This window comes from Meriones unguiculatus, chromosome 16 (assembly GCF_030254825.1).
Source record: "Meriones unguiculatus strain TT.TT164.6M chromosome 16, Bangor_MerUng_6.1, whole genome shotgun sequence".
NCBI classification, from domain to species: Eukaryota; Metazoa; Chordata; class Mammalia; order Rodentia; family Muridae; genus Meriones; species Meriones unguiculatus.
In genome coordinates, this window is record NC_083363.1 from 25,147,621 (window position 1) to 25,170,871 (window position 23,251).

The following is a 23,251-nucleotide window of genomic DNA, read 5'->3' on the forward strand; positions in this document are numbered from 1 at the left end:
CTTCAAGAAAGATGCTTTGAGCTGGGTGTGGTGGCACATGCCTGTAATCCCAGCAACTTGGTAGGCAGAGGCAGGTGGATTGCTGAGAGTGTAAGGCCAGCCTGGTGTACAAAGCTAGGACAGCCAAGGCTACACAGAGAAACCCTGTTTCAAGAGAACAACAACAACAAAAAAAAGCTCTGAAACGTTTGGGGTATATCAGAGCAAGGGGACAAGGGTGAGTAGAAGTAGGGGTGGAGCCAGGACGCAACTACAACAAAAGTGTCAGCTGATCCTCTAGAGAGGTCTGGGATAGGGCAGGTCAAGTCAAGGCAAGGGGTTAGGTCTTCTGACCTTCCAGCCACTCACTGGGTGAGAAGGAGTGAACTGGGGTGAGAACTGTGATATGTGTTCCTTCCATGTTAGCAGAAGTAGCTTTCTGGCCCTAGATTAGCTGTGTCCCTCCCTGGGATGGTCCTTACTCTTTAATTATAGCAGATCCTCTAAGCCCAAGTTCATATGCCATATCTTGTGTCTCTAAAATCTGGCATCAGAGATAGTCAAGAGGAGGACAAGTAGACCACCACTCATAAAAAACATAGTGTGTATAAATATGCACACAACTGCGTGCGTGTGAATGCACACATTTTCATAGTCACTTATCTGTGCATAACAGAAACACGTCTCCAGAAAGATACTCATGAAACCACATGCAGCCGGTCTTAGGGGGCAAGACCTCAGGAAGCATCCAGTTAGGGTCCAGTGAGCAACCAAGGAAACAATTCTACCCATGTCTTGCTTGGTGAAGTTTCAGTTAGGGTTCCCATCGCTGTGAAGAGACTCCATAATCAAGGCAACTCTTATAAGGGCAAACATTTTCACTGGGGCTGGCTTACAGTTTCAGAAGTTCAGTCCATTGTCATCACTGGAGGAAGCATGGTAGCGTGCAGGCAGACTGGATGCTGGAGAAGCTGAGAGTTCTACATCTTGATCTGAAGGCAGCCAGGAAGAGACTGTTTTCCACCCTGGGCAGAGCCTGAGCATGGGAGACCTCAAAGCCAGCCTACGCAGGGATGTGCTTCCTCCAAGGCCACACCCCTGCCAATAAGGCCACTTTTCCTAACAGTGCCACTCCTTGTGGCCAAGAGTTGAAACACATGAATCTAAGGGGCCAAACCTACTCACACCAGTGAGTTTTCTGTGGTTGCTTACAGGAATGGTGGTTCGGGGCTGTTTACTGGGACCGGGAATCTTACTGGTGGCTACTCCACTGAAGAAGACCTCCCCACCCTCACCTCCAAGCAATTATTAATCACTTGTACATCCTTGAGGAGGGGAGGGGCCTAGTGCAGTCTTGCCTTGAGGATATTAGTGAGCCTGGTCTTGTGAAGCTCTCTTGCAGGTACCATGACTGTTCTTTTTCCAAAATGTCAACGGCCATGTTGTCCCTGGAAGGCAGCATGGCTCTACAATAACATGTTCTCATTAGTCTCTGGTGTGACTGTTCAGAGCCTTCCTCCAGATGGCAAGCATGAAGGTGGGCTCTGCTACTTCAGTTACCCTCGTGCCTGTGCCTTGCTGGCCCTGGCGATAGCTAGAGAGAGAGAGAGAGAGAGAGAGAGAGAGAGAGAGAGAGAGAGAGAACCCTGTCAGCCTCAGCTTGGCTCTCCATCCTCTTTTCCCACTCATATGAAAACAGCTTACTTTCTCTTTCTCTGCTTTTAAATGCTCTTTCTGGTCACTTGTGCACCAGCTCAGAGGCCTTGTAAATGGTCTGTCCTCTCAGGAGTCTTCCCCCACATAGTATTTGGCCTGGGTGTATATTGTGGCTTGATTGTGAAGTGTCCTCCGTAGGCACATGTGTGAACGCTTGGCCCCCAGCTGACAATGCTGTTTTGGAGGCTTTTAGGAGCTGGATCCTGGCTGGAGGAACCAGTCACTAGGGGCAGGCCTTGAAGCTCTTTAGCCTGGCCCTACGTTCTGTTCATGCCCTGTTTCCTGACTGTGAACACAATGTGACCAGCTGCCTCATGCTCCTGCCTACACACATTCTCCCTGTGATGGACCGTGTCTCTTCTTAAATAGCTCCTCCCTTAAGTAGTTTGATGTCAGGGATCTGGTAGCAAGCAGGACAAGGAACATAACTTATACAACCTTTCTCATTTTTCTTCCCAATTCATACCTTTGGTCTGATTTAGATTCCTCCATCACAGCACAGAATCAGAACTCAAGACTAATTGAGATCAGGGAGTGCCCCCCCCATTAAGGACCTTAAAAGAGTGTTTATTTTTACTTTATGTATATGAGTGTGTTGCATGTATTATGTACGTGCAGTGCCCGAGGAGTCGAAAAGGGGACATTGGACCCCTGGAACTGGAATTACTGTGAAGGGGCTAGAACCCCTGGTCCTCTGCAGGAGCAGCAAGTGCTCTTAACCCCTGAGCCATCTCTCCAGCCCCTCCCCTCCTATTCAGTACCTTGGTTGAGTCTCCCTGCCTGCCTTTTTTTTTTTTTTTTTTTTTTTTGTCTGACACACACGGAAGCCACACAACAGATGCTTCCTTCATGTTAATTGAGGAATGAATGACCAAGTAGGGAGAGAATGATGGGTAGATAAGCTGGTAAATGGAAGTTCATCATATCACAGAGGCCCAGTGACTTCCAACACTGTCTCAGCTACTGCTCGGGGAGCCAAGATTACAGGATAGAGGCTCATTAGGAGCAGCCCATGTTCATAAAAGCAGCTGTGAAATCTTATGCTATACTTTGAGAATGGTATTAATAATCAACAGTCGTTGGATGCAGACCTGTGCGTTAGATGCTCTTCACGTGCCTTGTGTGCCACCCTCATGGCAGGCTTGCCCACCCCTTTACAGGCAGAGAAATGGAGGACAAAGAGGCGAGGTAACTGGTGCAAGGTCACTCCCCATCTCAGTCTTGTTTGTGAATGCCTGAGACTGGGTCATCTAGAAAGGAAGTTTATTTCTCACAGTTCAGGAAGATGAGGAGTTCAAGATGGAGCATCTGCCTCTAGCAGGCTCTTCTCGCTGAGTCATAATATGGAAGAGTGTGTCCTGTCAGGATCAGTGTCCAAAGCAATGTGTCACATGGGATCAGTGTTAAGGATGTCACATGGCAGGAGGGTGTTCTCATAGCCAACACTTCCTGCATACACCTAACAGGCAGGGAAGATTGCTTTCTTAAGAGCCTATTCTTATGGGGGGTGGAATGTCACAGTGGGCACTGAATACCCTATGCTGCCTTCAAGTGGAGGACAGGGAGCTTTGAGGCAGCCACAGGCTTCAGGAGATGACTGAACAGGGAAGACATTCCAAGAGCAGGAACAGATGGAGCCGGGAGTACCAGGGTTAAAACTGTAGTGTATAGGTAGGGTTTTAGAGCAATGAGGAACCACAGAGAGATGAGGGTACTGAACTCCATCCGGATGTGTGTGGATGCCAAAGTGAAGACTGCCTCTAGACAGTCCTGTGTTCAGTGGCAAAAAGACCTCAGCCTCTCACTTCCCTTTCTCAGTCTCCTGTCCGGTTTCCATGATGTGGGGTCTTGGAGCTCATATCTTTATATGATGCTGGAAGAATGGAGATCCAATGGAAAAGGGTTCTGGAAATTATTCTCAGCCTAAGGACACAGGCTTTGTTTGTTTGTTTGTTTGTTTGTTTGTTTGTTTTGTTTTTGAGACAGGGTTTCTCTGTGTTGGACCTCACTTTGACAGGCTGGCCTCAATTTCACAGAGATCTACCTGCCTCTGCCTCCCGAGTACTAGGATTAAAGGCATGTGCCGCCATGCCGAACTGTGTTCCTAGCCTAAAACTGAAGCATGTATCATTTAAGAATGGCCAGTGAGCCGGACACCAGGCAGTTCAGGTGTTGGGAAAGAGGGTTCCTGTTCTCGTTTCTCAGCCCTCCCAGTGTACCATGAGGCTGTTCACTGGAATGTGTCTAAGAGAGAAGATAGAGATAGAGGTCTGGTGTGGCTTTTAGAATTACAGAAGTACAGTCCTGCAGCTCTCCTTGTCATGTCATTTTGTGATTATGTGACAATATATCACTGCATTCATTTGTTCATCCATTCTTTGATGGGATGAGCGGGGAAACACTGGCACATGGCTGGTCTGTGCTAAGCATTGCTCAAATCTTTGGGGATGCAGCAGAGTACAGGTACCACAGTGCCTGCCCTCAGGGTAGCACTGGAGGTTCAGGCTGAGAACTTTGTTGTAGAAGGGTCCTCACAGCCTGTCATGGCAACCAAGCAGTCCCTCTGGGGTAAAATCCATGCTATGCAATTGTAAAGACTTAAATTTGAACTCCTGGCTCCTAAGCTAGGCATTGGTAACCTCAACACTGGGGAACAGAGACAGGAAGAGCTTGCATCCCATCAAGGCAGTCTAGCTGAAATAACAAGCTTTGGATTCAGTGAGAGATTCTGTTTCAAAATTAAGTTAGAGAAACTATAGAGACAACAGCTTGGAGTCAACCTCTGACCTCCACATATGCCTGCCCAAGCAAGCATACCCTTCATACAAGCACACACGGTCTCATTAAACATACCCCACAGAAGGCTCCCCTTAGATGTTGGAGCATCGTGTCTGTTACTCTGGCATTTTCTGTTGCAGCTTCTGAGGCTGGAACAAGGCGAGTGACATGGTACACCTTGAGTTGGTTGAATAGATATGTCAGGAGTGGAGTCTGGGCCCAACTACACCCAGGTGTGGTCTCTTGAGATAGCAAGTCTAATGGAGAGACTGCTTGTTGTGGAGGTTAGAGGTTGGGACTCAGTGGCCAGGAATGTAATTTCTAGGGCTTGGGCCTTGAGCACAGACTTAGAGTTAGTGTGAATCTAATACTCAGTTTTTTTTCCTGAGAAAAGCAGCAACTCTAACCTGCCCCCACCTGCCACCTAGTTAGTTGGCCAAGATTCCCAAGTCATGAAACAGAGTGGTAACCTGACAGGGATTCCTTGAGTCTTCGTTCACTGTCCCTCCATGGCAGAAATTATGATGTCTTCCTGAGAAGAGAAGTGCATTTCTTATTTGCTCATCTGTTCACCTCCTTATCCACCCAACCACAAATACTTTTATCTACTCATACACCTACTCATTTACCCATCTACCCATTCACCCACTCATCCACCCATGCACCTAGTCATCCACCTATCACTCATCTACTTATTAACCCATTCATGGACCCATTCCCATCCATCTATTCATCTACTCAGTTATACATCTACCTATCCATCCATTCATTTACCCTTTCATCATTCATTCATGCATCCAAACACTCTTCCACTCACCCATCTATCCATTCACTCATTCACCCACCCATCCATCAGTCCTTCAACTTATTTGTCTAGCCACTCCCTTGTCTAATTCAGCTTCACCGCAGATTGATTTATTCTAAGGAAAGATATACCTGAAGTCACGGTAGTCAGGGAAGGCCCAATGTTTTCTCAGGTTATCTTAAACCACTGGTGCCCTTTGAGATGACCTTAAAAGAAAGGATTTCTTGTCCACATAAACCTTGGGAAACTCTGTTAGTTTGAGGCCAGCCTGGTCTACAAAGCAAGTCCAGGACAGCCAACGCTACACAGAGAAACTCTGTCTTGAAAAACCAACCCAAACCAAACAAAAAATCCTTGGTAAAGCTATATCTTAAACACCCCCCTCCAACCCTGAATATTTGTGTAATGATGGTAATAATGGCTCTGGGAGGTCCTGGAGGTAAGATTCCTGTTTAGATTCTTTTTCATTAAAACCCTTAAAGTATTGGGGGGGCACGAATTGGTGCTTGTGGAGGTTAGGGACAACCTTTAGAGTTGGTTCTCTTCTACTATGTGGATCCTGGGGTTCAAACTCAGACCATCAGGTTTGGCGGCAAGCCTGCTTGAGTCACCTCACTGGCCCCAGGTTATTTTTCTAATGCAATGTTCTCTACATCTTTTTGACCAAGGAACATTTTTTTTTATCATGGAGTACCCGTGAGCCTCCTAGGGAATTAATGATTCGTGAAATACACTTTAGGAAGCATTCCTTTAAGCACGAAATCTTTTTTTAATTATAATGACTTGCATGGAATATTCATAAGATCTATTATCTATGTACCTGCTTTCTCACGTTGGGGTAACTCATCCTTCAGCCCTTCCTGGTCACATCATTGAACACATCACCCTGAAGAGCAGCATCCTTCAGTGATGCTCTGTCCCTGACAGGAGCTAGGGAAGAAATAGAAATGGGAGAGTTCTTACTTGTCAGAGAATGCTTGGCCTTTCCCTTTTTTGGAGAACAGAATACAGATCCATTTGCTTCCTCTATTGTGTTTGTTCTTTCTTGGAGTGACAAGGAATTGAAAACACTTAAGAACCAACTTCAGTGCGTGACTCAAACACACTGCTCTGAGTGAGGAACTGACTAAACCTCTCCTTTGCATGAACTTGGAATGTCATATTTGTATTTATTTGGTTGTAGGACTTTTAGTCTTTCAGCAGCCTTTGAAAATCATTTTCTACATGCATGAATTTTATTTATCTGTTTATATTTATTGTGGTGCCAAGAATCGCATCCAGAATCTTACACATGCTCAGCTAGTGCTCTACAACTACTTATGCCCCAAGCCCTCTGTTTTTGTCAAGGCACAGGCTATAGTTAGTCCAGGTTAGCCTTGAGCTCACAATTGAAAGAGATTACAAGCATGTACTATTCTACAAACTTTGCTTACTGTCCTGCTTTTATCTATGTTTTGGATAATTACACAATAATCACTGGTGTTTAATAGTGGCAAAGTCAGGACTAGGGTGAGGTGAGGGAGGGTCCTCATGCATGCAAAGGGAGCAACCAAGAGGGAGCACCAGCTTACCTCCTGTGATACCTTCTGGGTGCCTCCTTTGCTGCATGGTCTCTGCCATCACCTGGGGATGCTCATACCTTTAGCTGTTTGTCAAGTCTGAGCACCCTGCAGGCCTCTGATTGGGGAGAGACCCAGCTTCCCACTTGTAAAGATCCTCACTTGAGCAACAAATGAACTGAACAAGGGTGGGGCAGGCACAGGTGGATAAAGGATGTGCCAGGGTTGGAGGGAGAAACTGGGGAAGGCCCAAGGTAGTTGCTTACCTGTGTCTTACATGAGCACAGACTGCTGTGGGGTTCCCACCCCAACATCAGAGCTGCTGAGTCAGGACGAGGCCACCTCCAACCGCACTGGACCTTCTCTTCGCTGTCAAAACTTTTAAAAACACAAACAGAGGCAAGAGCAGCATTTGCATAAATCTCATTAGAAAAAGTGCAAGTTTCATAAATCTTGTGATAAATTAGTGCGAGATCATTCTCAACGTGATGTATTAATTTTAGGGCAGAATGAATGGTTCTGTGATCATCGTGGGTAATTACGAGTCTCCTCTGAAATGAGGTGATTTCTGGGACCCCTCTGGTTCTCCAGCAGGGGAGGGGCCAACGGAGGTGTCTTACCCTGCATCTGAGTGTACATGCCTTGTTTCTTCTGCTGTGGGGAGGTGATGAGAAGCTGGGTCTTTGGCTAGGGCTGAAGAGCAGAGGTCCAGGAAGCCACACCTTAACATATACGTTTCCGAGAACCAAATTGCCTTCAAGAAGAATTTGAAATAACTGAGCCTTGGGACCATGAAGGCTGTAGCCAGCTTTGTTAAAGATGTAGTCAGTAGCTCTGTAGTCAGTATAGGTCTACTCTATACTCTCCTTGGTGAGTCTGCGGCTTGCTAAACTTGCTAAACTGAAAGCCTTTGTGTTAACCTGAGGGAGTCATCCAAGGGGTCCACACACTAGAGAGTCCACTCACTGGCAAGTAGGGCCTGGGTTGCCTCACTTGCAAACACTCCTAGATGATGCTAAGATGGAATCAGGTCAAGATTTGATACGTTACAGCAAGATGATTTGGAAAAGTCTGAACAGAATAAGGAACATAGATTACACACACAAACACACATGCACACACATGTGTACAGACACATTTACAAATATACATACTTTTACCATGCCTGCAGATTGGCTTGGGTGGCCCACTAAGCCTATGGACCCATCCACAAGATAAAGCATGTAGAGGCTCCCAGGAGGCTTGCCTCCCTGTGGACCAAATGAAAACACAATTTAAGGCTAAAGCACAGCTCCCCAGTGGAAGCACTTCCTGGGAATCTGACACCTCCAGCACCTAGTCCTTGCTGAGACCATGAATCTACCCTTCAAGCTGTGGGATGCACACAGGCATCATTTGACTTCAGCTGGTTCTGGAGTTTGGAATCAACTGTTGGCTGATAGGCTGACCTTAATCATAGACTCATATTTGTCCTGATGCTTGGAGGGTGGGGGTTCAGAAGCTCTCTAGCCCTGTATGCCCTCTCTGGTATTTAGGGTTCCATGGGCATAGCCTTGATCCTAAGAGTGGGGACTTGAGTGGTGACTCAGTCCTGAGCTCCTGGACAGGACAGGGGTAGCCTCTGAGCAGGAAGGAGCCAGCTTGAACCTGCCACCCATGTTTAGACCATCTTCATCAGCCTTTAACGGGCTGCAGTGCTCTGTTTATTTTAATGATAATGTCAAGTTCAATTTGCCGTCATTTTTCCACATTTTCTTTTGTAAAGTTAATTGAACAGTTCAATGAATTGAAAAGTTTCAGGAGAAAGGAAAAAATAGCCCACTCTTATCATTGTTATTAAATCTGGTAACTATAGCTTGGCTCTCTGGCCTTGAGAAAGAACTCCATTCCCCTCATTCCTTGCACACACTCCCAAGGGCCTTGGAACTACAGGGACTTGGGAAGATCAAACAGAACATTCTAGAATTCTTTACTTCATGACCATCTCATACTTCACCTGCTGTTTCTGAACGGGGTGGGCTGAGCACATACTCTCCCTCACCTTTGAAATAGGGAAGGGGTACCCTTGTGGTCTATTTCCCCATGTTAAGCACCCCACATTCATGTGGTGTGAGATGTGGCCAACAGAACCTTAATAGGATAGATGTGTCAGCTGGCTGTGACCATATTGACGGTGTAGCAAAAAGTACATAGTGTGAGAGTCAGTAGGCTTGTCACTGAGCTGCCCACTCCATTCCTTTTGTTTGCTGGGCCCATCAAGAACTGGACTGTGTGGCAGGTGTCAAGAACCCCTATTAGAGTCAGGTGTTTGAATCAAAGCCTCTTCCTTGTTAAGCTCTGAGGCAGCCCACCTTGCCCATTTCTCACTGCACCCTGGAGCTGTTGCCATGAATCTCAACCCCAAGCATGGTTCTGTTCTTCTCAAGGACTGCTATGTTTTTTTTGGGGCACTGACTCCAGGTTCCTCCTGGAGTTGGTGGAAGAGGAACCACTCAAAGAACTAAGCACATTTCCAGACCACACACAGTGAGTGGCTGAGAGGGAACCAGGGCACCCAGATGAATTCTATCCCCCAACAATTCTGTTTTAATACAGGGAACCACTGGAGGCAGTCCTGCCCCCAAAGCATCTACTGGACCTTTTGTTGTTTGTTTTTCTGAGACAGGGTTTTTCTGTGTAGCCCTGGCTGTCCTGGAACTCTCTTTGTAGACCAGGCTGGCCTCCACCCGAAATCTGCCTGCCCCTGCCTCCCAAGTGCTGGATTAAAGGCGTGTGCTACGAGGCCCCGGCTATCTACTGGGCCTTTTGTCCCCGAGTCCAAGCCCTCTCTGCTCTGAAGATAGGTCCTTTTGCCTCTCTGAATCTTGGTTTTCTTACCCAGATAGCAGGTATGTTCCTTCTATGTAGGGCTATTGTTAGAAATAAGTAACAGGGTGGAAACTCTCGAGCAAGGTACCTGATGTATGCAGGCGCTCTTCCTTTAGGCAGCAAGCGAGTCTGGCCTTCACGGGTATGGGTGTTTCAGAAGCCCTGCTGATGGGAGTGGAGGTGGCCTGAGGGCTCTAGACACAGGCTGGTTTCTCTACCTGAGGTAAGGGTTTCTGCTGAGAACTGCAGGGTATGCTCCAAGAACCTCGGAGGCCTCGGCCGAGCCAGAGGGAGGTCTGGCCTCAGGCCCCTCAATGGCCCTCCAATGTCCCAAGTGGGGAGAGAAGGAGCTTAGAATAAAATAAAGGGTCAAACCAAGTTCAGAATCCCAGAGGTTCACAGAGAGGGGGAGCCTGCTTATGGCAGGAGAGGGGAGGGAAAGCTAAGACAAATGAGATGATGGCACTTAACAGGCTGTCTGATCCCAGAGGGAGACAAATGAAACCACAATCGACAAGGCCAGCTGGCTCTGAGGGGTGTCCTGGCCCAGGAGAGGAAGGACCAAGCAACAGCTGTGGTTCTAGCACGGACCAAGGCCAGACAGGGAAGCAGGCTGGGTTCCTATCTGTGTGTGGGGGGTGGTATAAGGTATGTGTTTGTGGAGGGGGAGTGTAGGGTGTATGGGGGGAGTGTAGGGTGTGGGGGTGAGGCATTAGATCAGCTCTGTTGGTAACTAGTGTGATTCAAGGGTGACATAGGGGTGTCACAAGTACACATCTATTCTCAGAAGGTTCTCATTATAACCCATGGTCCTGAAATTGCAGCTGTGTAGCCTTAGCTGAGCATCATTCAGATAAACTTCCCGGCTTGTTGTTCTCTCTGTGAGGTTAAAGGGTATCTGTGGCCTCAGCTTTTGCCATGATCAGTCTTTGTTTCTGAGGTGACCTTTGTACTTGTAGTTCTGACTTTGTTCTTTCTGGCTGTCCAGAGCCTGGTAGGAGCAGAAAGCTTAGATTCTTGGTTCCTGGATTGGGAGAAAGAATGGGAAACAGCTGATATAAAATCATTTCAGCTCATAAGTCGCGGTTGACTGTAGTAGACAGTGATAGATTTACTAATCTGCATGGGAAAGGGCTGGTTCTAGCTAGTTCCCTGCCCTCAAGGAGCACAGCAGCTGATGGGGGAAGTCCTAGAGGATTGAAGGGGCCTTGATAACTTGTACTAGAGCACCAGTCTCTATGTTTAAGGGTGATGGCTTGTTGCTGGCTGCACGGAGATGTGAGCAATAGGTCTGGGAACACAGAGCCAGATAAGCTGATGGTGGAGAGGCAGATTGGGGTGCATGTGGAGGCTGTCTGGGACTCAGAGGCATGTAGTAGAGCATGTGGGCCACAGTGTGCTCAAGAAGGCTGGCAGCAGTGGGAAGAGCATTGGGCATGATGAGTTTGAATGCTTTGGGACCAACCGTCACAGATACGCTTTTGGACACTGCTTCTATAAGGCAGAGTGCACTCATAGCCCTTACTCATCCCACAGATCCTGGCCCCAACTTTGTAAACACACGGGGACCTCAGCCTTCTCCTCAGATTGAAAACTCAAAGGCTTACAGCTTGCCACAGCCCTGTGCTTCCGCCCTTCCCCTCACCAGGCAGGCAGAAATCCGCACCCCTTCTCTCCGTGCAGATAACGACAATAACAGTAATAACAGTCATCTGGGCCATCGGCAGGGACACAGCGGGGACTCAGGAAGCTGTGATTGTCCATCCCTTGCCTGGAAGGCAGATGCGACTGGCTGCTGAGGGGCTGAGGCCACAGTAGAGGACATGTCCCCAGCTCTGTGCTTTCCAGAGACCTTAGCTGCCTGCTCAGGAAACCCCTAACTCTAAAATAGGAACAAAGAGCCAGTGGAGCTGGTAGAGAGACAGATTGAAGTACATATTCTTAGAGTCTACCTCTAAGACAGGGTAGACTGGCCCAGGCAGGACACTCGGTTAATAGGAGAGATTGGACAGCCCTAGGAAAGAATGCCAGTGTATAGGAGACTGGCCTCCCAGCTATACAGACTTTAGTCCAGTAATCCAAGTCAAGTGCTGCTGATTCGGGCTTTATTAGGTGTGATTAGCCTTGCGATCTCCTGCCCATTAGTGTAGTAATTAAGATCTAACTGGCCTCATTGTCTTCTTGCCATGGCTTGAAGGCACATGTGGGGACTCTTCCTCTCCTCGGTCCTTCTGGGCTTGGCAGGACTCAAGGTTTTATTAAGTGCCTTGGGAATGCAACTGCTTATCAGGCTCAGGGAATGGGACAGGCAGGCTGCTGTTCCTCCAGAGCTGACAGGAATGTGCTTGAAATTGGTGGCCAAGCCAGGTGTGGTGACACATGTCTTTAATCCCAGCACACAGGGTGGCAGGGACAGGTAGATCTCTGTGAGTTCAAGGGCAGCCAGTCTATAAAGCAAGTCCAGGAGAACCAAGGATACACAGGGAAACCCTGTCTTAAAAACAAAAAACAAAACAAAACAAAAAAACAGAAAGAAAGAAAGATTGGCAGGTGACAAGACAGGTGAACACATAGGTGACTTCAGAGAGGGGAACTGTGAGGACAGGACGGGTCCTTTTGAGTGGGTATATTGGCTGACCAGGTATTTGAGGAAGACCCTGAGGGTTTAACTGCTGCTGAAGGGTGAGCATTGAGCCTGGGCATGGGATGATTTCAGGTAGCAAGGGATCCCAGCCATGAACTGTTATGGACATTTTGGTTTATGATACGTAAACATGTTTTTGTTAAATTCCAAGTTGGGGAATTTAGTTTGCCCACACCTGTTAAGCATCTCGTGTGCAGCATGGTGGTCTTTGCCGGGTGGAATTAGTTGAATCCTGAGGGCTTTGAGGGGTGTAACTATGACAGCCCAGAGGAAGAAGGCGCAGCTGCTTGTTCGTCCTGCTGCTGCATATGCTGCTTGCTGAATTGTTGGTTACCTGGACTTCCGGATTTCTGAATGACTCATATTGGTGTCGCCCACAACAGAATCCTAAGACCCTACCCAGAGGAAAGTAGCAGAGAGAACTCCGCCCCTGTCCCCACCAACCTTCTCTCCCTCCTACCTGGTGTTGGAAGATAGAAGCATTTAATAACCCTAGATTTGTTTAAAAAAATCAAGGTCAACAATGAACTTGTCCCACTCAGAGGAGTCAAAGGCGATGAGGCCAGAGAGCGTGACCAGTTAGGATCTGTTATGTTGGGGAAGGTCACTTGAGCCCCAGGGTGGTCTGATTTCTTTATTTACCTTTAAAAACTTGAGATCTGGGAGATGGCTCAGTGGGTTAAGAACTTGATACATAAGCATGAGGACATGAGTTTGGATCCCCAGGAACCCATGCCAGGTAGGCATGGTGGCCTTCTTGAAAGTCTAGCCTGAGAAGGCTGAGACTGGATCCCCAAGACTAGGGATATATCTGAGAGCTCTGGGTTTGATTGAGAGATCCTACTTCAGTGAATAATGTGGAGGATGATTCCTGATATCAACCACAGGCTTCCAACATACACAGCACACATGTGCGCCCATGTCTATATGTGTCTTCACACATGCAAATGTGCATAAACACACATGAAACTTAAAACTCTGCTAAAACAGTAAGTCTCCCTACTCTATCCTTCCTGGCCTCTGAACACCAGCATTCTATTTCATTAGATTCTTAGGAGAAATAGGATTTTGCTTTGTTTTTCATTGTACAACTAGCTTATTTCATTTAGCACAGCATCTCAAGGTTCATCCATGCTGTAGCAAGTGTCAGCATCTCCTTTCGTCCCAGAACCTTGATGATCTATTGGCTGCCTAGGCTGTGTTTTGCTTCTCTGTGGCTCCTTGGGATGCCTCACTTCTTGACCATTATGGAAACTGCTATGGATGTGGGTTTGTGATGAGGACAAAGTGCCTTAGTCTTAAATGTCCTTCCACCCTGAGGTTAGACAGGGGCCCCAGCCTGGCTCAGCACAGAGCGGAGGTGGCTGGTTCGGTAGGATGACCCTTCCCAGTTAGGGTGGGAGGCCAAATGCAGAGACTCCTCTGCTTGTACTGATTGAGCCAAGAGGTCTGAGTCTGAGCTACTAAATCATGCCAGGCCTAGAGCAGCCCCCCTCTGCATCTAAAGTGGGAGCCATAAACCAGGCTGACTTACTGGCAGCACTCAGAGCTCCCTTGTTTATGGCCAGCGTCTGCTCTGATTGGTAAATTCCTATGCTGGGCCCATTGTTAAATATTTGAATATGGGTCTGCAATAAACCACACCAGGACTTCTATACCTGACTGCACATCAGTCTCCTGAAGAGAGGGGTGGGGGCACTGTCTAGGGGTTTGTGTCCTTAGTACCCCACCAGCAAGCTGGACCAGCAGGGTCTGGCAGGAAGCAAGCACTTACGATGGCTCAGATGCAGGCTCTGGGGTTGTTTTCTCAGAAACAGACCTTGTGATGAGCACTTGAAGGCAGGTGGTTGACTAGGGAGGCGATTCCAGGAACTCTAGTAAAGGGGTGAGGATATGAAGCAGGGGCAGATGGGATTCCTGCTGCTGTTATAGATCAGCACAGACTGGCTAACTTATAAAGGAGTTTCACTTAGCTTGCAATGCCAAAGGCTTGGAAGTTCAGGAGGTTGGTACCCATATATGGTGAGGGTCTTCACCCTGCATCGAAGCATGGTGGGGAATCACATGGTGAGAGAGACAGAGTGCTAACTCAGGGCTCTTCTTGTGAGGCAGTTTTTAATGCCTTTGCAAGGACCTCACCTCATCTGGTTCTGATTGCTTCCTGAAAGCCTAGTTCCCAAGTGCCAGCAATTATGAATTAGGGGTAGCTTCTAGCACATAAGCTTTGCTTTAGAGCACACAGCCAAACCACAGCACGAACCAGGTCATTGCTGGAGGGAACTGCAGACAGACTTCTTGGGGAACTCCAGCAGTCAGTGTAGAACACGTGCCTCAGAGATACGCCCTTGAGAGCCAAGAAAACCAGACTCATGTCCACTTTTATCTATCACTTTCCATAGCCAGCCACTGAACCCCAACACCAGGGGCATCAGTTCCCTGGCCCCTCTGGCCTGTGTATGTCATGGGCTGATTCTGGCAAAGAACTGTGGAGTCTGACCATTGGAGGCTAGGCTGGCATGTGTGGCACTAAGGGAGACAAAGTGCCAATTGTAGCTATTGTGGACATCTCCCTGGTGCCTTTCACACCATCTTCAGAACCCCCAGCCTCCGTGAATCACTGGATACCTTACCACAAACAAGAACTCCAGTCTCATCCACTCTTGCTGGGAACATAACGTGGCATAGAGAGACACTGTGTAAAACCATTTGGTGATTCCTCAATAAGTTAGACAGAGTGACTACAACCCAGCACATCTACTCCTAAGAGCATGGAAAGCAATTTTAGAATGAGAATTCAAACAATGTCTTATGCACAGATGCACATATCTGCAGCATTCACAGCCCAGAGTGGAAAATAACCCAAACCTCTGTTGACTGAGGAGCATATGAACAGGATGTGTTAGGTCCACACAGGAGAAAACTAGTCAGCCATCAAAAGGAGCAGGGCTCTAACATAGACGCCAGCATCGGCCAGCCTTACAGGTGATGCTAACTGAAAGCCACACACACAGCCACAGACTGTTGTAGTTCTGTTGATATAAATGCCCAGAGCAGGCAGGTCCGAGAGATGAAAGAGGATGTGCAGAAGCTAGGGACTAAAGAGTGGCTTTGTGATGGATACAGTTTCCCCCTGGAGGTGATGGAAGATGGTTGCTCAGTACTGTTAAGTGCATCAGAGGGTACCAGATTGTACACTTTGAATAGTAATGATGCTTAATTTTGTGAAATTGTTATTTTGCTTGTGTGTATTATCAGTGAAAGACAGGGTTTTCTATAGCCCAGCTAACTTCAGGTCTGCTGTGTAGCCAAGGATGACCTTGAACTCCCAATCTTTTTCTCTCAGGTGCTAGGGTTACAGGCATGCACCACCACACTGGGTTTGTGGTGTGCTAGGGATTGAACCCCAGGCCTGTGTATGTAGGCAATCAAATACTCTATCAACTTATCTGTATCCCAAGCCCACAAGATTTTTTTCTTTTAAATATTTTCTTTTAGAATCTTTTAAATCAAGTATTCTACATCCAAGATGCTGTCATCTTCAGATGGGAACCAAACCCTGTGTGGGACCTATGCACCCCAGAGTGTCATAGCTGGGATGATAATCCTGTAAAGGATGATCTTGGGGGCATGAATTAGAGCCAAATCCCCAGACAAACCTGATTCTGCAGGGACAGTATGAGCAGAGATTGCTGGTGGGCAGCTCGCCTGCTCTCCAGAGGTTCCAGCTCTGGCCACTTCTACAGAACAGCCACGAGCACTGGGCAGGGGAGGAGGTGCCCCGTTGGAAAACTGCAGGGTGTCTTGTCTTAAATATAATATTAAATCAGCACCTTTAATTAGTACGCTTAGAAAAGGCCACTAGCAATTACCTGGGACACCAAGAAGGCGTGAGCTGGAAAGAGCCTGTGAGGAAGCCACAAAAGACCATTTTGAGCAGCACATAATTGAGGAGAAAATGGATAAAAGTCCAGGAAATTACAGGGTGGGTGACAGCAGCTGATGGCCCCATTCCTATCCTGCCCAGCATCCCCCTCCCTGAGAGGACCCGAGTGTCAGGCCTGGGAAAGCCATTTGGGATATCAAATTCAGTCACACGACCTTGGCTGCAGGGCTGATGTGGCCTTCCCACAATCCCCTTGGCTAGCCAGAACTTAACCTCACTGAGCCCTTCGCCTGAGTCAGGACAGGGCTGGCAGGTAAGGCCTGCTGTCTGAGGGCTACAGGCTATAGATCTTTATACTGGGGTGGGGGCAGCTGGCCCAAGGCCCAGCTCTTTGTTTCCCAAATCTGACAACAGAGAGATGCTGTATGCATGCACGCATGCCAGGAATCGAGGCTGGAAAAGACTGCACAGCTTTTAGAATGCATCATGTGGTCCATTTGACTCCTAATTGATCTATGTCATCTGGAAATCAGATCTTTGGGAAGGTGAGCTTGACTTACCTGTGATTTTCACATACTCCACCCCTCTGACTTGGACAAAAAGGGCCTTGAGCTTGGCATGTAGGCATTTAGAGATGGGGTCACATGCTTCCTAACACTCACTGTTCAACTGGGTATTTGCCCGCTGCTTCTGGCTCCTCTCTCTGCGAGATGGGAATGTTGGGCTCCAAGGGCTGGCCTTGTTCCGTGCTCTCACAATGCCCCTCTTGCCTCCTCCATCACCACAAATGCTGTCTGCCTCTGTTATTTGACATGGAAGAGGCTATGCTCCTTCCCCGAATCGCAGAGTGTCCTCATCTATAAAATGGATAGAATAATGACCACCAGACAGAGTTGGGGGAAGATTCACAGAGTGAGCAGACTCAAGTGAATGGGAAAAAAAAATCTTACCATTTTGGGATCCTGGTTGGGGCCTGATAGGAACAGATCTGTGGAATTCTTGCTTACCATGGAACAACTGAATCTTAGGCTGGCTGTGGAGTTCACCTCTGCCATCTGCTAATGAGGAGGCTGTGAGAAATTATGATATCACTTCAAAGCTCTGAGGCAGGCAGAATGAAGAATGGAGCTCCTTGGCCACCTTTTCTCAGGTCTCACCAGCATTGGTGGTCACTGTCAGCTTATAGCTGTCCCATTGTCAGCCCCTGACAGAAGCTCCTGAGTCACAGACTTGCAGTCCTTCCTCCCCTCACATTGTTCTTTGAGGCTGTTGGTTAAATAGGAATAAGTCAGTATTTGGGGAAGAGATGGTGTCTGTCCCATTTTGCAGGTTCAGCTGAGCCCTTAAAGAAGGGGGTGGCCAAAGCCAAAGCTCTGAGATGCTGCTGCTACATACTCCTTTTGGAGCTTTCCACCCTGCACACCCAGCTCCTGTAGACTTAAGGGCCTCCCGAGACTGTGGTGACCAGCTCTGCCAGCCAGCCTGGAGCTCCGAGGATTTGGCACTTGTGTCCAAATCCCCTTCATCCTGGGCAAATGGGGCAGTAGGCAGCTACTCTTTGGAAACCACTAGGGAATGAGAGAGCCCCAAGACAAGATATCCTGTGCCAAACCTCTTGAGCCAGGCTGTATGCCATCGTCCTGATGCCACCTAGAATGTTCTGTCCAGAGAACTGTGTACTGATGAATATGACCTCTACTTTCTGGTCCTCTTGTCAAGAACAGGAACCAGACCCTGCAGGACAAGTCTCAGAAGAATGGTATGTCTTCTGAGCCTCTGTGAATACAGGAAGACCAGAACATTTTGCAAAGTACTATGAGTTAGAAAAGGTGTTTTTATTCACAGAAGATGGAAACCCAATTCAACAGAAGTAAAAAGAAAAGATCAGAGAAAGGTGTGATGCCTAGAGTTGAGACATTTGGAGGACTGAGGCAGTACCTGGCCCTGTGGCCATGCACCTCCATCCTGGCGGTAACCCCCTCTCCCGCTCCATAAGCTAGCTTCTTTGGCAGCCTCGTCCTCAGGTATTGTGTGGGTGCCAAGGTGGACCAGCCAGCAACCCAATGGAATGAGAGCACAAGTCCCAGAGTTGACACTGATTGGCCAGCAGGTGATCCAGGAAAGAAGAGGAGAGCCTGGGTTGTAGCCGGAGTATGCTTAGGAGATTTGATTGTTGGTCTCTGGAAGACCTGGAATTTTATGAGGTGGCTGTCCCCTGAAGGATGCCTCATTGTCTAAGGTGGGAAGGAATGAGCCTGACCTCTGTGTTGTCCTCTTGTTCAACCACTCCAGGTTCTTCTGTGACCCAGTTGCTGGCCCGAGACATGGACAATGACCCCTTGGTGTTTGGCGTTTCTGGGGAGGAGGCCTCCCGCTTCTTTGCCGTGGAGCCTGACACTGGTGTGGTGTGGCTCCGGCAGCCGCTGGACAGAGAGGTATGGCATATAACCCCCGAATCTCAGGCCTTTTTTTGGAGGAACAGGGGCAAATAACAGAAGAGGGTGGCTCACCATCTTTGGGGGACCTTATTTCAAGCCCTATCCCACCACTGCTGGGACTACTTGTTTCAGTGGTAGCTCTCTTCCAGGACTGTGTCGGGCCTGGGGCTGGCGTGGGTCCAAGGCAGGTTCTCCAAGCCAGAGTAGTATTGGGTAAGCAAGAGGAAAGTGCCCATGGGGTCAGCTCATAGAATCAGTTTCTGTGGCTTGGAGTAGCCTAATCATCTGCTGCTGCAGATATTTTCTGTAACAACAAGCATGACAGCCCTCAGCAAAAGCATGTGAGCACATCCCCAGGCCTTGTCCTAGCCTCTATCTCAGGACATGGTACAGAAGTGGTTAGTGGTTTGCCCAACGTCACACAGCCAAGAATGGCACCCAAGATTCTTGACTCTGTTCACTCACTGTCTTCAGGAGGGATTCAGATTCCCTAAGTGCTAAGGGGCAGTGCTAGGTTTTTAGGGACACCTTTGAACACCAGTCCCAGATGAGGTCCTGGACAATGCTGGAGCACCTGTAACCACACCCAGGGCCTGGACCCAGGGCTTCACTAACTCTGTTCTCTTTTTGTTCCTTCTCATTTAGACTAAGTCTGAGTTCACAGTGGAGTTCTCCGTCAGTGACCACCAAGGGGTGAGTGTCCCTTGAAGCCCTGTTGCCCTAGGATGGCTATTGTGGACTTAGCAGGTCTCTGGGCTGCATGGGCAGAGAGAAGCCAGCGGGGAGTGACCATGTTGAGCCCTGTCTATTTCTCTCCAGGTGATCACACGGAAGGTGAACATTCAAGTTGGAGATGTGAACGACAATGCGCCCACATTCCACAACCAGCCGTATAGCGTGCGCATCCCTGAGGTAGGAACCTTCCAGTTCATGTGTGGAATGGGTGTGTGTGTGTTGGGGGGGTGGATTCTGAGACCACAGCTGCTCTCCAGTCCAGCTGGGTTGTCTGTATGGTGATCTAAGTACAAGCAGATGCAGCTGTTTCCTGCTCATGCTCTAGCCCAGATTCCACTTGAGCTTAATGAAAGCCCCCCATCCTGTGGTTGAAAGAATGCCTAGGCCAGTGGGTAGAGCCTCAGGCCTGAGAGAAGGCCTGCCTTCCTACCTCCCAACCACTGGCAGAGCTCACCCTACCTAGAGTTAGCAATGGAATGGGAATAGGGATAGAGAAGTCTTATATGCCCTCTTCCCTTTCATCTGCAGGCTTCTGAGGGCCTTGGACAGGTCTTACTCCAGACCTGCTTGCTTTGACCAGAATCCAGTTCCTGCAGGACTGGGGAACTTGCAGGTCCCTAGCTGTGTGGTCTGGCCTGCAGTCTCCCAAGTGTCTGTTCTGTGTACTCTGAATATGTTTGCATGAGTGCATGTGTGTAAAATCAAGCCGTCGTTGGTAATTGAGAAGTACAAATTATTGCATTACAAACGGTTCATTAAAAGCTGGCTCCCGATGGCACCAGGGCTCTCTTCACTTGCTGTCTCTTACCACGATGGCTGGTGGCGGTCTTAAGGGCTGGCAGTTAGCTATGAGAAGACCCTGACTGAGACAGATAAAGAGCTTCTAACTGGGTGACCCTCCGTCCCCTCAGGGCTCAAGCTGGGGCAGCAGCAGTAAGAGCTGGGATGAAAATAATGGAGAGATCCTGGAAGGACAGGCTGGCACCATATGCTTGAGTCCTAACTCCTTTGTGTCATCTGGCACTGTATGGGGAATAAGAAGAGGCCAGGACTCCCTAGGATTAAGTGGAAGAAGGACTTACCCAAGGTCATACAGCTGCAACTTTGACCCTAACTTCCAGGACAACAAAGTCTCCTGAAGGATGAAGAGATCTTGTCTCACCCCAGAGGTCCTGGCTCTCATCATTCAGTGGTGACCCATGGGTCCTATACTTGTGCTAGTTGGATGATAGGAGGAAAACTGAACTAGAACTGTCCAATGGTACCTGGGCCCCTTCCTTATCTGGAACAGGAAAGCAGGGGGGAGAGGCCACACTCATCAGCATGGGGGCACAGTACCCTGCTATGCCTGGGGAACAGCAGCTTGGCTCCTGGCTCTCGTTCACTTGGAAGTGCCCCTAATTCAATTAAGGGGCTCTACGTGCCAGTCTGCACTCTGAGCCTGGACTCAGAAGCCAAGGGCATGGCTCAGAGTTAATGAGCCTTGTGCCCATTGCTCAGCTGCCATCCTGGCAGGCCCGGCTGTCCTCTGTCCTCCCTGGAGAGGGAATGGCAGGCAACAGCAGTAGCAAGAGGACAAGCAGTCCTGTCCCCTCCTCCTCAGCCCTTGGGCTGGAGGCCAACTCTTTCCTCCCTCCTCCTGCAGAGATGCAGCCTGCAGAGTACACTCCTGCTGGAACCCCTTACTATTAGGGTCCTCCAAGTCTCTTGGCTTCCACTGCTGTATATTTAATTAGCAAGGATTGTCCAGTGTCTGCCCTGGCTTGGTTCTCTGTGGCTATCATTCTCAGGAGGCCTGAGAGGCTGCAGAAGCCAAGAATGTAAGGGCTCAAGGCAAACCAACCCCAGGACAGACCCCTGCCCATGCATTGTCTTCGACCCCTCTGGGCCTAGTCTTCCTTGTCACATAATACTGAAGCGGTGACAGATACCTGCTGAGGAAGGCTGCTGCAGAAGGCGCACAGTGCTGGAGGAAGGCCTGTGCACTTTATTTGGTCACTCTGTGGCCTGATACTTAATGCTGGTTTTGGGGGCTGCTCCGTGTGTCCAGGGCATGTGATATCAGCTAGATGGAGGCCCAACCATCTTGGCATGGCCCAGCCTGGACCTGGTGTGGTCACCTGAGGGGAACTGAGCTTCTTGGCTTAAGCCCCAATTGGGGAACCAGCACAGGGCCTGTTGGCCCCTGGCCTGGAACAGAGAATAGAGTTTTCTACTTGCATTAAAAGTACCTGGACATACCATGGTCCTCTGGAGAAGCAAATTCAATGGAAGGGGTCCTGGAATGGGAGCAGAGTGAGACCATAGAGCAGCGTGATGTGGTTGGGGGAGGGTCAGACATGTCACAGAGCCTGTTGGGAACGAGTGCCTGGTCACTGCCAGGGTGACTAGAAGTTCCTCGACTTTCTGGAGGCGGTGGTTCCCAGTAGATCTTATAGCAGTAGGAGGAAGGACAGTAGAGAAAAGGCCTCTGGTTCTTTCACGCGAACTTCCTGGGTAAGACTTTAGATCTGCCATAGTCTGTCTGTCTGCTGGCTTGGTATATATGTGTGTGTGTGTGTGTGTGTGTGTGTGTGTGTAGGAGAGATATAGATTCCCAACTAAGGGGTTGATCAGGACATGTCAAACCTCTAAGGGTGCTGCCTAGCAAGGCATGCTTTTTACCTCCTAGGACTTCCTTATGCTTTAGGGATGGTGGAAAAATTCATAGACTGCCTCTAACCACTCAACTCCCCTATGAGCATTTAAGACACTGAACCAAATTCTTTACCTTCCTAACCTCAAAGTCCCCAATCCTGGGACCTGATGATAACCGGTCTGTGTGGTCAGAATAGCATGGCTATGGTGCTGACACACAGATCCTCCCTTGCCTTGCCAGAGATACGCTGAGCTCCCTGTGCGTGGAGGCATGCAAGCAGAAGCCAGGGGGCCATTCTCCTCCAGACATCTAGCACTGTGTATTACAAATGTGATGAATGGGGGGTAGGGGAGGAGGACCCCAGTGCCCCAGCAGAACTTCCTGGGAGACCTTCACAGATATCTTCACAGATATCTTCCCTGTGATGCGGCCTCAGTAGATCAAGGAGATCTGAGTTTGTGTCCGGGTTGTGGGGCTAGCCATGCTTAGGCAAGTCACTGACCCATTCTGAGCTCTGTCCATCTTTTTAATTTTTCTTTTGGACAAGGTCTTGTGAAGTTCCTAGTCTGGCCTCAAGTACACTATAGGCCTGTGCCACCATGCTGGGGAGGCCTGAAATCTGCAAGCTGGTGACAATGAGCCCAGCTAGGTTTGGGGAGCTTCACAGAGTGACTGGAGGGTTAGAGCAGCTGCCTGGAGCCAGCCATGATGCCCGTGGGGACCTCAGTCTCTGAGGTCAGGCATAGCGGGGTGGGAGGCACTTAAGCCAAGGCCCAGTCCCCCAGTCTTCCCAGACCTGTGCCTGGTGCCCCTAAGGGTCCAGCCTCTCCACCAGGAGAAAGCAGACAGGTGTGTGTTTGCATTTGTTTGTGCTGTCTTCCCTCCTGCCCACTCTCCTCCCCTCGCCAAGCGGCTCTCTCCATGTAATTATCCATTTTATCAGGGCAAAAAGGCCCTGCAATTCACTTGTCGAAGCTCTAACGAGGGAGCTCGGATGCTTTCAAGTCTGTAAAGAAAAGGGAAATCCAACTAGAATTGGCAACTTAATTCACCAAGCCAGCCTCGACAGACCTCATTAAGCCCCCGTGTATTCATTTCAGCCTAATGGCTGTCACGCTGACTGCTGTTTGATTTGCTGTAATAGACTTTTATGGCCTGCCAATTTGCTCAAACGTGTTTGCCTGTGTCTGTGCCCAGCGGTACTGCTC

The 23,251-nt window shown here is 48.8% G+C and overlaps 1 protein-coding gene across 1 annotated transcript in view; it reads left to right on the plus strand.

Annotated features, from left to right (window-relative positions):
• Cdh23 (cadherin related 23) overlaps positions 1–23,251 on the plus strand; it is a 372,523-nt gene that overhangs the window by 77,206 nt on the left and 272,066 nt on the right. Inside the window, exons 4-6 of the mRNA XM_060369488.1 lie at positions 18,525–18,667; positions 19,316–19,363; positions 19,490–19,582. Of these exons, the coding sequence (XP_060225471.1) occupies positions 18,525–18,667; positions 19,316–19,363; positions 19,490–19,582 (284 nt within the window). The remainder of the gene's footprint in view (positions 1–18,524; positions 18,668–19,315; positions 19,364–19,489; positions 19,583–23,251) is intronic.